General features: G+C 35.9%; 3 protein-coding genes across 7 annotated transcripts; 2 read left to right on the top strand and 1 right to left on the bottom strand.

The window, feature by feature from the left end:
* Positions 1-260: 260 nt before the first annotated feature.
* Positions 261-5,071, top strand: LOC102618298 (L-aspartate oxidase 2-a, chloroplastic). 3 transcript variants are annotated; one of them, XM_052435549.1, is made up of 8 exons: positions 261-410; positions 999-1,142; positions 1,626-1,965; positions 2,422-2,664; positions 2,894-2,950; positions 3,057-3,137; positions 3,258-3,319; positions 3,708-5,071. In XM_052435549.1, exons 1-8 carry the CDS (start codon positions 295-297, stop codon positions 4,714-4,716), a joined length of 2,052 nt encoding a protein of 683 aa, XP_052291509.1. In that variant the 5' UTR covers positions 261-294; the 3' UTR covers positions 4,717-5,071. The 3 variants fall into 3 exon arrangements, with proteins under 3 accessions (XP_052291509.1, XP_006470335.2, XP_015383297.2); XM_006470272.4 differs by having other exon boundaries at positions 1,608-1,965; XM_015527811.3 differs by lacking the exon at positions 261-410 and adding an exon at positions 420-524 and having other exon boundaries at positions 1,608-1,965.
* Positions 5,072-9,903: 4,832 nt separating this feature from the next.
* Positions 9,904-11,840, top strand: LOC102619565 (GDSL esterase/lipase At3g27950). Its single transcript, XM_006470276.4, has 5 exons — positions 9,904-10,267; positions 10,395-10,595; positions 10,803-10,975; positions 11,058-11,328; positions 11,410-11,840. The coding sequence occupies exons 1-5, from the start codon at positions 10,009-10,011 to the stop codon at positions 11,658-11,660; spliced, it is 1,155 nt and encodes a 384-aa protein (XP_006470339.2). The 5' UTR covers positions 9,904-10,008; the 3' UTR covers positions 11,661-11,840.
* Positions 11,841-12,160: 320 nt separating this feature from the next.
* LOC102619851 (protein KINESIN LIGHT CHAIN-RELATED 2) lies at positions 12,161-15,202 on the bottom strand. Of its 3 annotated transcripts, none has more exons than XM_006470277.4 (3): positions 15,061-15,202; positions 12,779-14,755; positions 12,161-12,635 (listed from the first exon to the last, which is right to left on the bottom strand). In XM_006470277.4, the coding sequence occupies exons 2-3, from the start codon at positions 14,749-14,751 to the stop codon at positions 12,422-12,424; spliced, it is 2,187 nt and encodes a 728-aa protein (XP_006470340.2). In that variant the 5' UTR covers positions 14,752-14,755; positions 15,061-15,202; the 3' UTR covers positions 12,161-12,421. The 3 variants fall into 3 exon arrangements, with proteins under 3 accessions (XP_006470340.2, XP_024951498.2, XP_052291542.1); XM_025095730.2 differs by having other exon boundaries at positions 12,779-14,796; positions 15,061-15,170; XM_052435582.1 differs by lacking the exon at positions 15,061-15,202 and having other exon boundaries at positions 12,779-15,049.
* Between the last annotated feature and the right edge of the window lie 562 nt (positions 15,203-15,764).

The following is a 15,764-nucleotide window of genomic DNA, read 5'->3' as shown; positions in this document are numbered from 1 at the left end:
ACCAACTAAACTACTTTTTGAGCCACTAATTATAACTTTTGGGTTAATGTAAGTTACATTATAATGAGACCTTATTAAGTTATATTATAATGTTACTTACATAAATTATTAAGTTGTAACTAATGATCTAAAAATAAAATCAGCTAAACTACTTTTTAGGTCGCTAATCACATTTTTTGGGTTAATGTAAATTACACTATTATATAACTTAACAACACCCTTAAAATGGTTTTTTATATATTGTAATTTAATTTGTGTTCCAATAATCAATATTATAAATAAAGAAAAAACAAAATGAAACGTAAAAGTAAGGGATGGACGGCGCACCAGCACCACAAAGTGACAAAGGATGGTTTAGAACCAAATCATGGGCTTTTCGATTTGGGTGTGGCGCCTCGGGAGTGTAGGCGGTAGGCTTCTCTCTTTACCGCCCTTTCATTTATTATATATGCTAATGCTGCCATCTTCTTCCTTCTAAAACGCAAATCGCTTGTTCTTGTATTTAATTTCATTTGCAAGTTCAGGTCTCTTACCTCTCTTTATCTGTTTTTGTTATAGACAACAAGATACAACCTCTATATGTGTATTTTTATGTTCTCCTGTTTTTTTGGTTTCTCTTTTTATTCTTGTTTTATTTTCTTCTCTGTTTTTGTCCTTTTTCTTCTTTATTTCTATTCTGCATAATTGTCAATTTGATTGTGACATAACATGATGTTTCTTTCTTTCAAGTAGAACATTCTGTAAAACTTTTAAATTTTTGTTTATGGGCAGTGTTCTTTTTTGCAATTAATGTAGTATATATGAGAACAGGGGAAGGTGCACGAAGCTACCCGTTTTGGTATTATGGTTTGTTGGTGACGTTTAGCTCAAACTTCGCCTGACATCCAAGTTCTTTTGCTTGGAAATATAAGATGATTTATAAAGTAGATTTTTTTTTTTCTTTGACTTTTAAAGTTTGTTGGAGTTGTTTTGATTTTGTGTTTATTGGTTATGGGCAGAAAGATTGCAATGGCAACTGGTGTAGCTGCCAGAACTAGCAATTTTCATTTCGGAGGGATCCGCTGCAAGGGACAAAGCTGCCAACAAGCTTCTTTGGTTTCCAGTCTGACATTTAATGGATGCATACAGAGAGAGCTCTCGTGGTATTTGATAAGAATCTTCTTCTCGCATTGAATTTTTGCAGTAAATTTGTTTTACTGTGTTGAGCATTGTTTACTCTTGCGCATAGTACATGATGATTTGTGGCTATCGGCAATTTCATTATCCTAGTTGTGCCTACACACTCGCACACTCCATGCAACCACAAAATCAATTTCAGCCATGTCCTCGGATTTGTAGATTTCCCAAAATTGTACTTTAGCACAATTATGGATATTTTGTAACTGTTGTCTATGTTCAGGTATGCTGCTCTGTGGTCTAGGCTGTGATATAGGTTGTTAGATGTGCTCCATATTTCTATACTTATTGTTCAGTGTAAGAATGCATCTCTTATCGCAATGGGCCAATTTTATTGTTTGACTGTAAATTTTTAAAGCAGTAGAAGTTTCCCATTCTTTAAGCTCAAAGTTATGCATTGAACCTATTCTTACTCTTCTAAAATCTGTTAGGTCATTTGGGGTATCCAGGTTCTTACGTTTCCAGAGGTTTAATTTCTCTCATTCTCCGGTGAGTGAGAATTGGAAGTCCCTCAGAACAGTCCCTGTATTGTCTTGCTTGAGAGATGGCTCTGTAAAGTATTTTGATTTTTCTGTCATTGGGAGTGGAGTTGCCGGCCTCTGCTATGCTCTTGAAGTTGCAAAACATGGAACTGTTGCTGTGATCACAAAGGCAGAGCCTCATGAGAGCAACACTAACTATGCCCAAGGTGGTGTTAGTGCTGTGCTTTGCCCTTCAGATTCTGTTGAGAGTCACATGCAGGACACAATTGTCGCAGGGGCTTATCTATGTGATGACGAAACTGTTAGAGTGAGTTCAAGAACTAATAATTATGCTATACAGGACCAATAGTTTATCAACCATTACTTCATATCACATATTTAACTGCAAATAACTAAAATTTTAAATTGAGTGATAAGCAGTTTTTCAATTTTCAATATGAACAACATTTTCTTGTGGTGTGGCTGATGGAAGACATAAAACTAGTTCATTATCCAGAAGTAGATAGGTATTATGTCCTGTGCCTCATAATCGTGACTGGTACTACAGTTTCACATAATCAAAATGAAGGCCTTGTGGAACTGACAAAAATATACTAAAAAAATTTCAATAAGTAAATGCTGAGTTGTGGAATTAGAACATGCACGGTTGTGCAAAAGTAGATGTTCTCAGATTGTTTCAGTGTATTAGTTGTTTGATAGTTAATTACATATGCTTTTTGCTTAATTACTGAGCCTCTTTATAAGTTTGGTTTATTATATTCAGGTTGTTTGTACAGAAGGACCTGACAGAATAAGAGAATTGATCGCCATAGGTGCATCATTTGATCGTGGAGAGGATGGAAACTTGCACCTAGCTAGAGAAGGGGGACACTCCCATCACAGAATCGTCCATGCTGCAGATATGACTGGAAGGGAGATCGAGCGGGCTCTTTTGGAAGCTGTTGTCAGTGACCCTAATATCTCAGTGTTCGAGCATCACTTTGCGATAGATTTGCTAACTACTCTGGTTCACTTTCCATCCTGTTTTCTTTGTATAGCTTCACATTGTATTTCACATGCTCTTTTACTGTTAGGATTTTGGAAAATATAACATATCCTTCATAAAATGACATTTAATGAACAAATGAAAATATTGAAGTTCTTCATTTATTCTGTTTATGTTTTGATCTGACATTGCAGTTTGATGCCCCAGTAAAATTTGGATCCTAAAATAAATTTTGTGTTCGGGATTGTAGGATGGTCCTGATGCAGTTTGTCACGGTGTTGACACTTTAAATGTTGAAACACAAGAGGTGACAACACTGATTATCTTACTGTATTTTCTTCAATTTAATTAGGCAACAGTTTGCCAAAGAAACTTTATAGTGGTTCGTGATGCTTTTCCTTTCATAATATTAGGTGGTACGATTCATTTCAAAGGTGACCTTACTTGCATCAGGTGGAGCTGGGCATATTTATCCATCGACAACAAATCCTCTGGTACTTTGTATATTCTAATTCTTACCTTGTTCTTGCTTCCCCAGAAAATTACGTGTGTTGATAATAAGTATAATAATTACTCATTTGATTCATCATTATATTTTTATTTTGTTCTTACAGGTGGCCACTGGAGATGGGATGGCTATGGCCCACCGAGCTCAAGCAGTGATTTCAAACATGGAGTAAGCTAATTGTCACTAATTACAGTCAGAAAATTGACTATTTTCGTCTCCCTTATGCCGCAGTTGTTAGGTTGGAAAATTTATGTTGTACTTATGACTAATATCTACAACTGCACTTTAGACGATTGTTTGAGATACCAGAAACTGAAATCACAATGTCATAGTACTTGAATAGCATGAAATCTTTTTTAGGATGTTGTTTTGTCAAATTAATGTGACTTCCTTCAAATGCTTCCAAAAGATCTGGCTGCGAGACAATAAAACCTAGTGTCTTGGTTTGGTTCATAAATCAGTTTACTAACAGAACAAACATTAGAAGCTATTCTTTTCCTTTCCTCATGTTACTACTATTTACAACTGCTTTTGTGGTACTTTTGTTTTTTTTCAGATTTGTGCAGTTCCACCCAACTGCCTTAGCTGATGAGGGCCTTCCCATCAAACCAAAGAAAACTCGAGAGAATTCATTTCTCATCACTGAAGCTGTCAGGGGTGATGGAGGCATCCTTTACAATTTAGGCATGGAACGGTTCATGCCCCTGTATGATGAGAGAGCTGAGCTTGCTCCTAGGGATGTGGTGGCAAGAAGTATAGATGATCAGCTTAAAAAGCGTAATGAGAAGTATGTGCTCCTTGATATAAGTCACAGGCCCACGGAAAAAATACTGTCCCACTTTCCCAACATAGCTGCTGAATGCCTTAAGTATGGACTGGACATAACCCGCCAGCCAATTCCTGTGGTTCCTGCTGCACATTACATGTGTGGGGGAGTCCGTGCTGGGCTCCAAGGGGAAACAAATGTGCGAGGCCTGTATGTAGCAGGTGAGGTTGCATGTACAGGTTTGCACGGAGCAAACCGATTAGCCAGCAATTCATTGCTTGAGGCATTAGTTTTTGCACGAAGAGCTGTCCAGCCCTCAATTGATCACAAGAAGAGCACTAGCATTGATCTCAGTGCTTCAAATTGGTGGACCCGAACTGTTGTACCAAAGTCACTTGGCCGTAATGTAATGCACAATATTTTGAGAAGGACAAAGGAAGTGCGGAAAGAACTGCAGTCAATCATGTGGAGGTATGTGGGAATTGTTCGGTCTACAACGAGTCTACAAACTGCAAAATGGAGAATTGATAAGTTGGAAGCTGAATGGGAGACATACTTGTTTGAGCATGGCTGGGAGCAGACATTTGTGGGCCTTGAGGCTTGTGAAATGAGGAACCTCTTTTGTTGTGCAAAGTTGGTGGTCAGCAGTGCTCTTGCTAGGCATGAAAGCCGTGGACTTCATTACATGGTTGATTTTCCGCATGTTGAGGAAAATAAAAGGCTGCCAACAATTATTCTCCCTTCACTTGTAAATTGCACATGGAGTTCGAGACAACTACATAAGTTGCCTGTATGTTAAGGTAAATGCAAGGATCTGTTTCTGCCCCTGGGATTTGACTAAATGGTTTTGAAGTGGTTTTCTTTAGCTAGCCATTTGAGTTCAAATTAAAAAAAAAAAAGTGTAGGTTTTGTTTCTCAGTACTTCCTGCGAATCTCGTGAGGAAATCTCCCATCATTTTTACAAGAATTTGAATACATGCCTTTGGCAAGAACTGAAATCTTCCTTAAAGCATATCATAAACCTTTGGAGAAACTGTAGATTGCTTTTCTTTCTTTCTTTTTTCCTTTGATGATTTTCTGTAAAATTGGTTCTGATTCATTGTTTGAAGTAAAGATAGAAATTATGTTGAAATCAAGATCAAATAATCATATCATCCTTCAGTCTTTCTCAAGGTGTGATTTGCAAATCTGCATCTCAAGTTATGATTATTTATACTATGTTAAATTTGAAGGGGTTCATGAGCTGGGTGATATTTGATATGGTCATCCTTAAATGCAAACACAGCTGTACGGCTTCCTCATCCCCTGTTGTTTCGATTTTGCATTTGCTTCTTGCAGAGGACTTGCACTGATTCATAAGCTCTCAATTCCTGCGGATGGCTGTTACAGAAATGGAATCTCAGAAGATATATTCTTGATGATTCTGGGAATAAGAGATTTGTGTTGCACCATATCTTCGTTGATCAATTGAAACTCCTATGCGGTTGCACCATAAAGAAAAGAGACGTGTAGCTAGAAATAATACAAACAGAATCTGTAAATAAAGTAATACATACGGAATCTGTATGTAGAAATAGAAAAGAAGGAAATAAAACATATGAAGTGTGCATCATATGCTTTTTAACAAAAAAAAATGTCAAGCATACATAGCAAAACAGGTTCTCAACAAGTCTAAACGTTAACAGATTTCTTGCCAACTAAATTTAATCATGCATAAGTTTCTCTCAGTGCTTATAAAAGCTTAGTTTCCTATTCAATGATCAAGATACAAAAACAAGCAACACATAACAGAAACAAACAAATAATGCTGATAAATAATCATACCATATTTTGTTCTGTTTTCAGTGAAGAGAATGCCAAATTTGAAGTCTTTTTATGTTCTGTTTATCTGGGTGTTATGTACGGAGATTAAAAAAAAAAACATAGAACAAGCAAAACTTTTTAAAGTATCAAATTTTAAGCATATTCATATAATATCATGGAGTTCAGAAAGGATGTCACATTTTTCAAGTGTCAGACACTTACTTACAATAAGTGAAATAAAGACAGTAACTAATTCTTATATTTCTATGCTAGTGACGAATTTGCTCCATCTTCTTCCTCTCCCACACACTTGTTCATCAACTCCTGTTCATCTTCGTAATCTTGCTTCTCTCCGAAGTCCGTGACAACGAGCCTTGCTGCCTCGCCTTTGGCCAGTTCCTTACTCACTTCCTTCTTCTCTCTCAAACCCAAGTGCTTGTAACATAGGTGCCTTACGGGCCACTCCTTGGCACCGTTGAGCCAGTTGTTCGAAGGCCAATCACAGTACGATAACTCATCATAGGCGCTTGTTGAGTGAAGAGTGTTTAACAAGTTATAGTAGTCAGCCTCGGAGTTAATGCCAACGACAGCAGGAGAATGGTTTGGAAACGATTTTGTCAGGAGAATCCTGTCAATGGGATACTTGTTCATCTATATAGGCAAGGCCCTATGGATGTTCAAACACTCCTCATTGAAGTTCATCCAATGCATGTTGCCAGAGTCTACAATGCGAACAACTCTCACTTCGTTCTTCCCAACCACGGATCCCAATAAGTTCCTGGCTACACGGAGAGAGACGAAAATTATTCGTGGAGTCCTTCTCCATAGAGCATGGGGATCCAAAAGCTTCACCTAGACAAACAAATACATAATTTAAAATGAAAGAAAACCGACAAACATACAAAAACATGGTTGATCTCCGTAATATTTTTTTTATTTATTTTGCATTTTAATGAAGAGTACAAAAACACGATGACATTATAAGCAAAGAGATAAACATGGATGACATTGTGTAAGATAAACAACAACATGATAATAAATTTTTCATTTAGCTAAATATAAATCCAGTAGGTGAACATAAATGTATACAAAAATAAAAAAGAAGAGCGAGAAAGCATTTATTTTATTACATTAGGGTGCAGGGGCGGAGCTAGTATAAGGCTAGAGGGTGCCATGGCCCCTGTAGAATTTTGAAAAATTTTAAGGTTTTTAAAGAAAATGTGAAAAATTAGTGTAAAATATCTATATGGCCCCTGTAGAATTAGAATTTTACACATATAATAATATAAAAATTAAAATTTTAAATTTAACCCCTGTAGAATTTTTCCCGCTCCGCCCCTGTTAGGGTGGGGATGGCGGCTTTGACACAATGGAGAAAGAGGTTAGACGGTCAAGACATAGCCGCAAAAGGCAACTTTTGCGAATTGATGATCTTACATTGGCAAATTTTATAAACTCACTCTATTTTAAAAAAATTATTACAACATGTTGACACTATTATTTAAAAATTTGAACTTGGAAGAAATTTAAAATTTTAATCAATTAAATTCATATTCTTTTATTTTTTTAACACTTTTTTTTAATATTTTATCAATAATGTTGCTTTAGCATAAATTAATATGACTATTTTATCCTCATAAGTTAAAAGTACTAAGATATCTAAAAATTTACTCGAATGTTAATATTTTTTAATATTGTAATTTTGTATAAGTAGTAATTTAGTTGATATTCATTTATTTTTTTATTATACTTGATTAATAGCGTTGCTTTAACATAAATTAATATGATTATTTTACCCTCATAAGGTAAAAGCAGCAGCTTTGTTAAAATAGACAAGCACCTCTAATTAACATAAATTGATCATATATGCAGTTGTTCTCTAATGCGGCTTAACAACTTGTGGTTATATAAATTAATCATATTAATCCTATATATAACTTAATTATACTATTTAGTCATGTGGTTTAATAGAGTCTGTTTTTAATATTAAACTGCATGATTTAACAACTTGTCTACATCGAAAAAATGAGGGCGCTCGAATCTAAGAATATATATATATATATATATATATATATATATATATATATATATATATATATGAATTGCTAAAGTTTTTGAATTAGGATGTTAGGTTCTTGCTTTAGCATGCAAAATGATATTTTCTATTTGATAATGTAAAAATTGATTGAAGATGATGAAAAAGCTTGAAAAATAATAATAAACGGGAATTGTTTATAAGGAAATTTACAAGTGTAAATATTCTCACTTCGCATATTGAATTAATTACCATATATATGTTTACTTATGTTAGAAGCCAGATAAGTTATATATAAAAAAGGGCCTAAATGAAGTTTAACAACAATTATTGCTATTATAAAATTGGTTTTCTTGAATGTGCTCTTACAAAAGAACTATTACTGACAGCAGTGTGCCTATCAAAAAAGAAAAAATAAATTAGCAATAATTGAGAGAGAATTTTTTAGTAGTCTTGCTTTCACAACTTGCACTGATTTATCCACTTCATAAAATAAAAGATAACAAAGCTCTATTATGTGAAATTGGGGAAAAACTAGTTGTCCACAGTGCTTGGAAAAATGAGATGAAATTATTAAATCAAAGCACTGTAGAATATATCGATGCTTGGAATCTCTCTAATCAATTGAACAGTTTCTTTTATGGCTCGACGTACCAGTACCACAATTAACACGTAAATTTAAAGGGGCATGCTACCTCACAAATTATTTAAGATACAGTGCTTGTAAAATGGGGTCTCTGGTCCACTTAGATGTTAAATCCACCTCTAATCAATCCATTTGGCTTAGTTTAATTGTACATTGCATAATCTGTAAGATAGCCAAGTTTCTTCTCAAAAAAAGAAAAAAGAAAAAAGAAAAAAGCCAAGCTCAAATTTAAATAAATCGGGTGTTCAAGAAGAAGCATTAAAAAGATGTTAAACAAGTCCTTACACTGTGGAAGTAGTGTAAATCGTGTACTTATAGAAAAAAATATACCGAAAAATTTAGAAGGATATTTTAATCTATGCATCTCTGCTTCTAGTTTTGCTGTCGATGGGACGACCAACTGTGGCGACGGGTGGCCCTAGTGTTAAGGGATGTGGTTTCCCAGCTACATTTAATTTTATGTTGCGTTTATTTTTTGGATTGGAGTGGGAATTCTGAGAAGTGGGAATCTTTAGATTAGGAGTGTGGAGTGGGAATGAGAGTAGGATGTTTACTTAGACTAAATAAAAGTATGGATTGTCAATCAGAATCCCAATTATTTGTTTATTTTGTCTTGAATTGGGAGTAAATTGTTTTAAATTATAATTTTATCCTTATGTACAGATTATAATTTGTAATTAAAAAATTAATAAAAAATATATTTGGAAAATAAAATAAACATTTTATTATATTTATAAATTAATAATAATTACTAATATTCTTAATTATGTAAATCATAATTTTTTATTAATTTTAATTTAAATTATGTGAATAAAAATTATTAATAATAGCAACACATGAAATATTATTATTGATAATATAGTACAAAATTAATATTTTTTTAGAATAAAATATTTATTATTATTAATTAAATAAACAATTAATATTTATTAAAATTAATGTTTAATATTATTAATTTAAATATAATGTTTATTTATTTTTATTTTATTAAATTTAATAAAATAAATATGATATAATTATTATTTTTAATAAATATGATATTATTTATTTTATTAAATATTATTTATTTATTTTAATTTTAATTATAAAGATAAAATGAAAAGAGGGGGAGTGGATTCCTACTCCCACCTCCCCCCATTCCCACTCCCCGCTCCAAAATTGAGTAGGACCCACGGATTCCCACTCCCACTCCCTCCTTTTTTAAGGTAAGTAAACACTGAAGTGGAAAAAATTCACACTCCACACTCCCACTTCAACAAATAAACACTACCTTAAATTTTAATAAATGTGTGATTTGGGATATATATATATATATATATATATATATATATATATATATATATTAGTTTAGCTCATCTTAGGAAATAGTAAAAATCTACCCAACATTTAACCTGTCGGTGGGCGGTTGATTTTAATCGTCCACTGATTCAAAAAGTTGGTACTTTCTGTATCTTCATAAAGGATCAAGACAATGCAATGCCGTCATTTTCAATCTCCATCAAGTAACAGCATTTGTCTCTTTCGAATCAGCGGCTTAAGAAGATAACTCTACTCTTCATATATTTTCTGAGTGCTTTCAAGTGCTCCTTTCGCTTAGCCAACCAACCATGGAGCCTGTCGATATAAGGTTATTTTATGCATACCTGCTTCCCATCTTTGCGTTCATGGGAGGACCAATGGCAACAATGGGTGGCGCCAGTTTAAAGGGATGTGGGTTCCCCGCTGTGTACAATTTTGGTGACTCAAATTCAGACACCGGAGGAATCTCAGCTGCAATGACGCAAGTTCCTCCACCAAATGGTGAATCTTTCTTTGGACACCCATCAGGAAGATTTTGTGACGGCCGTCTTATCATTGATTTAATTGGTAAAACAGTCTCTCTATTAGTTGTTGCTTAACACTTTCCAGGCTGAAGAACTATGCTTACACAACTTTAGCTTTTGTTATGCTGGAGTTCGTTTTACTTGTTTGTGTAACTTAATTTGTATTGCAGCTGAGAAAGTGAAGTTGCCATATCTGAGTCCGTACCTGGATTCAGTGGGCACAAACTTCAGGAATGGTGCCAATTTTGCAACTGGAGGTTCATCTATTCGACCAGGTGGCTTTAGTCCATTCCATCTTGGCATTCAAATTTCCCAATTTATACAATTCAAGTCTCGCACCTCAGCTGTTTATAATCAACTCAGTCCAAACAGTCAGTCTCTCTTCCCTCTGTGTGTGTGTTTTGTTCACTTGATGAATCTTGTAGTATACTTGTAACACCTCACCTTATTAAGTAACCAGTAAGTTTAAGCCAAATATAAACACAATGTGATTTTGCTCGTATTCATTAACCGGAGGTGCTTGGAGCTGCAATTTCTGGTCACTTAACGACAATCTGTTGGCGAATTTTTGGCACCAGGAACAACGCCACCCTTCAAAAGCAACCTCCCAAGGCCTAGGGACTTCTCCAAGGCATTGTATACCTTTGATATCGGACAGAATGATCTTGCCTATGGTTTTCAGCACACGAATGAGGAGCAAGTTCGGGCATCCATTCCTGATATATTGAGCCAGTTCTCCAAAGCAGTGCACGTAAGCAACAATATTTCCTCATTAGTATCAAGCTTCCTAGGTTATAATAATATTACCCCTGCTTGTCCTGGTTATGTTTCAGCAACTATACAAGGAAGGGGCAAGATTCTTTTGGATACATAACACAGGGCCAATTGGGTGCTTGCCATATAGCGTCATATATGACAAATCGAAGCCTAATAATCTAGATCAAAGTGGTTGTGTAAAGCCTCAAAATGAGATGGCTCAGGAATTCAATAGACAGCTTAAAGACAAAGTTTCCCAGCTAAGGCTGCAACTTCCTTATGGAGCCTTCACTTATGTTGATGTATACTCGGTTAAATATGCTCTTATTAGCAATGCACAGAATCAAGGTAACTTGATTAATTACTTTTAGAATTTTCGTATGTAGGACAGGGCATATCTAATCATAATAGCAAAATGGAAACATGCAGGTTTTGTTGATCCAATGAATTTCTGCTGTGGTAGCTACTATGGATACCATATTGATTGCGGGAAGAAGGCTACAGTCAATGGAACAGTTTATGGTAATCCATGTCATCATCCATCAAAGCACATTAGCTGGGATGGCATACACTACTCACAGGCAGCAAACTTGTGGGTTGCTAACCGCATTCTCAATGGCTCCTTCTCCAACCCACCAGTTTCAATCGAGCAGGTTTGTCTTCATTCTGGGAAGATGTAATTTTGATGCAACAGATCACGCACTTTTCAAATGCCTACAACTAGTCAAGCATAAAGAATATTTATGATATATAGACATTGTACTTCTAGATTTTTGGGACTCTGCACAAGCACAAGTTTCTTGTATCTCAATCAATTTGCGTATCAATCTAATATTTCAGCTGAGCCATCAATTCTATTAGTTTTGTGAAGTTTTGCCTTCCTTCGCCCCAGAGCAATGACTAGTTAACTGCTGTCATTTTCAATAAGTCGTTCAGAGGGCAAGTTTAATGATTTACACGCTTCTAATGCAGATTGAGATCATATCTAATTTCTGATGCCATTTAAAGATAAATACACAAAATAGCCACAATTAAATACCGACATATAATCTTAAGAAAAAAATTTCAAGACAAACCAGATAATTCTAGGGTATAGAGGACATAAAGGGGAGCACCTTAATCAAATATGGAAGAAGCAAACAAAAATACTTCAGTAGGAAGTCATGGCATACCAACAAGATGAAAATGAAATCCCACCATTTATTAATTTGAACTCAAGGCATACAAAGAAGAATGTGACAAAGAAATTTTAAAAACTTGGTAAACAGTGAAGTAGAAGTGCAACTTTCTGTTGACCCTATAATGAACTTTTAAGCCAAACATCCCTTCTTTAAAGACACGTTATTTACTTAGAAACTTCGCCGACAAGAATCAACAAACCAACAGCCTAATTTGTTCTAAAACATATTTTACATACTGTTTATATACAATAATCACTGAATTATGATACCTCAATGGCATCTTCTTTTAAATTTTGAGAGTTGCTGTCAAGGAACGTCACAAGTGACCTGGATTTTCTGTTCCGAACTCTTCCTGCTTCTTTCAACAACTCAGCCAACCTCCGTTTCTCGTCTTCAACATCAGGATTTGCTGTTCCAAGCTTCTCTTCTCTCATGCCAACAACATATTCCAAAATTTCAATCGCATCATCTATCCTGTGATATCAAAATTCACGCAAGAAAATATACGATTACAACAAAAGCTAAAGAATATTAAATGCTTGCATTGACAGAAATATGCGTTGTGTATTACGAAATAATGTTGATAGATTGTGAAGGGAAAGCAATGAATATGATACCTGCCCATCGCATCATAAGTTCCCGCAAGATTACTGTAGACTCCTAATGTGTCATGGTGATAAGGTCCATATTCCTTCTCCAAAATAGTTCTTGCTTCTTCAAACAAATCAGCGGCCTCATTTATCGTGTAACGCTGCACACAGGCAAGACCCATTTGGTTCAACGCAATCCCAAACAGCGCAGATTTCTTCTCTCCACTTGTTCGAAACTTAGAAATGGCACTTTTGAGGGTGTTGTAGGAATCAGAGTAGTTCCCTGTCATATAATACATAACTCCCATCTGAGCCTCTATTCCTGCAATTGTACTCTGTTGCCCTGGGGTTTTGCCATATATCTTCAAAGCTTTATTGAGTAACTTTACTGCCTGCTCCAGTTCATTCATAGATTGATAAATTGCAGCAATGTCAATTAAACCACTGGCAATCTCTTCTGAGGGAATGCCGTGATTAGGCTTTCCATAAATTTTGAGTGCATTTTCACAATATGACTTAGAATCCCTTAACTTACCTATCTTGTGGTACAAGTCAGCTAAACGAACAAAAACTGAAGCAACAGCAGGATGGCTCTCTCCTTTAGCTGATTTAAATGCAGTTAGAGCTTTCTGATATGAAAATATTGCCTCATCAAATCTAGCCAAGGATAAATATGCATCTCCAATGCTGCAATCAATTGAAGCAACATCTAGTTCATGGCCATTGGCTGCCATAGACATGCTTGCTAAGACGTAATGCTCAAGAGCAGCCTCATAATCTCCTTTTGAGTCGCAGATAAGTCCCATTAGTCTCCTATCTGCCGCTTCTTCAACGGAAGCTGGAGAAGCGTTCTCCCTATGGATGTCAAGAGCCATCTGACAAATCTTCTCAGCCTCATCAAATTGCAATGCTTGAACATGGGCCTCAGCTACATAACGACATGTCTCACCAACTCGGTGGTCAGTCTCTCCCAAGACTTGCCTTTGAATCTCCAGACCTGCTGTGTAGCACAGTATTGAATTCTCAATCTGACCCAGCATTGCATAAGTATCACCTAACTGCATGCACCCAGCAAATTTAGCAAGTGCATGATCTTGACCATCTTCTAGGACTGGAATTTCAACTGAACGCTCAAGGACAGGAATTGCCTCATTGTACTGGCCTAAGCTGCAGTGTATTGCCGCCAGAACATGCAAACACATTACTTGCTCTAAACTTGGTTTCCCGTTTGCACATATCTCGAATGATTTCATTGCCCGCTTCGCCAATTCAAGAGCTTTCTGGGGATTTTCACCCGAAGAAATCATCTCTCTTGTTTGTTTGAGTAAAAAGGGTCCAAGCGCAGGATTACCCAATCCTGCCGCAAGAGGATCCTCTGCACCATTCTGAAATTTCGCTATTAAAGAAGCAAATTTTCTTTGCTTCCTTGCGGAGAAAATATTATTTTGTTTTCGTCTACCCTTTTCATATCTCTTATCAGCAGGAGGTCTCTCATTAGAAGATTTTCCCTGAGAACTTGACTTTGTTGATGCTTCAGAAATATTCAACTGCGAGTATTTCTTCTTACCCTTCTTCACAGCCCTCCTATCCGGAGACTCACTCACAATCTTGGGAGTAAATTCACCTCCATTACTCCGACTCTCTTCATTCTTTTCCACCACCACATTTTTTGTTATCTCCACTTCCCCAATATCTCCAACAAGATGACGCAACTCCGAATCAATCCTTGACTCCTCACCATATGAACCATAGCTAGCCCTTGACGGCGATTGTTCAGAGCTCTCCATCTCACAGATATTGAGATACAGCTGTTCAATAGAGGTCTCAACAATGCCATCAATAGCCAGATCAAGGGAATCACTTCGAGGACTCTGTGGACTCAACGGACTTCTCGGGGACTTTTGCTGCACGAAACTGTCCTTATACCCCATGTAGCCTCCATTAGCTTCATACACTCCACCACTGTCTCCATTTAAGGCATCCATTGCTAGTCCAGGCATTTGACTGAGAATTAACCGATGTAAACAAAATAATACATACAGAATCTGTATATAGAATTAACAAAGAACCAAATAAAACATATGAGGTGTGCATCATATGCTTTTTAACTTGAAAAAATGTCAAGCATACATAGCAAAACAAATTCTCAACAGGTGACACACTTTAAGAAATTTCTTGCCAACTAAATTTTGATCACGCATAAGCTTCTCTCAAAGCTTATAAAAGCTTAGTTTCCTAATCAATGATCAATATCCAAAACAAGCAACACATAACAGAAATAGACTGACAATGCTTATAACTAATCATACCTTATTTTGTTCTGTTTCCAAAGAAGAGAATGCCAAACTTGAAGTCTTTTGAAGTTCTCTTTACCTGGGTGTTATGTACCGAGACATAGAGATAAAAATAGAAGGACGCTTGGTGCATTTATCTTTGTTTGCGCATATATAGGGTGGAAAATCAAAACGAATAAAAGAAAAGGAAAAGAAAAGACAAAAAAACTTTGGATTATGGAAACATGGTAAGGGCAAAAGTGGAAATTAATGGCGAGTATAATTAAAAAATACTTTCACGGATTGTGGGGCCGCATGTAGAAGATTGTTGAAGCAATTAGGAAGGCGACCTCTCTCCCACCAATACCATTCAACAGCCAGATCTAATTATTTTAGGATTAATTTGTTTAATTATGTTTACTTTATTCAATTATTATTTTTCCTGATCATTATTATTTAGCGCTTAATTACATTCATTTCATTTTAGAACGTTTGTAGCCGTGACGTTGAAAAATGGCGCGATTAACGGCTTTCCAGCGCGGAAAAGTTCTGGTGACTGACAGCAGTGTGATGTTTGGGGCTGTGAAATGTGATTTGCCACGTGGCGGAATAACGATTGGCTTAGCTCCTTGATTGACAGTCTTTTTGATGTGATGATTCGTGTTCAATTTGTGGGCTCAGCGTGGACCATATCCAGCTATCCAGCCGCATCCTGGCTGTTTCTAATGTGAGAATTTTGT

Source organism: Citrus sinensis, chromosome 2, assembly GCF_022201045.2.
Source record: "Citrus sinensis cultivar Valencia sweet orange chromosome 2, DVS_A1.0, whole genome shotgun sequence".
Classification (NCBI taxonomy): Eukaryota; Viridiplantae; Streptophyta; class Magnoliopsida; order Sapindales; family Rutaceae; genus Citrus; species Citrus sinensis.
Note: the sequence above shows the minus strand (reverse complement) of the source record. Positions and strands in the feature narration are given on the sequence as shown.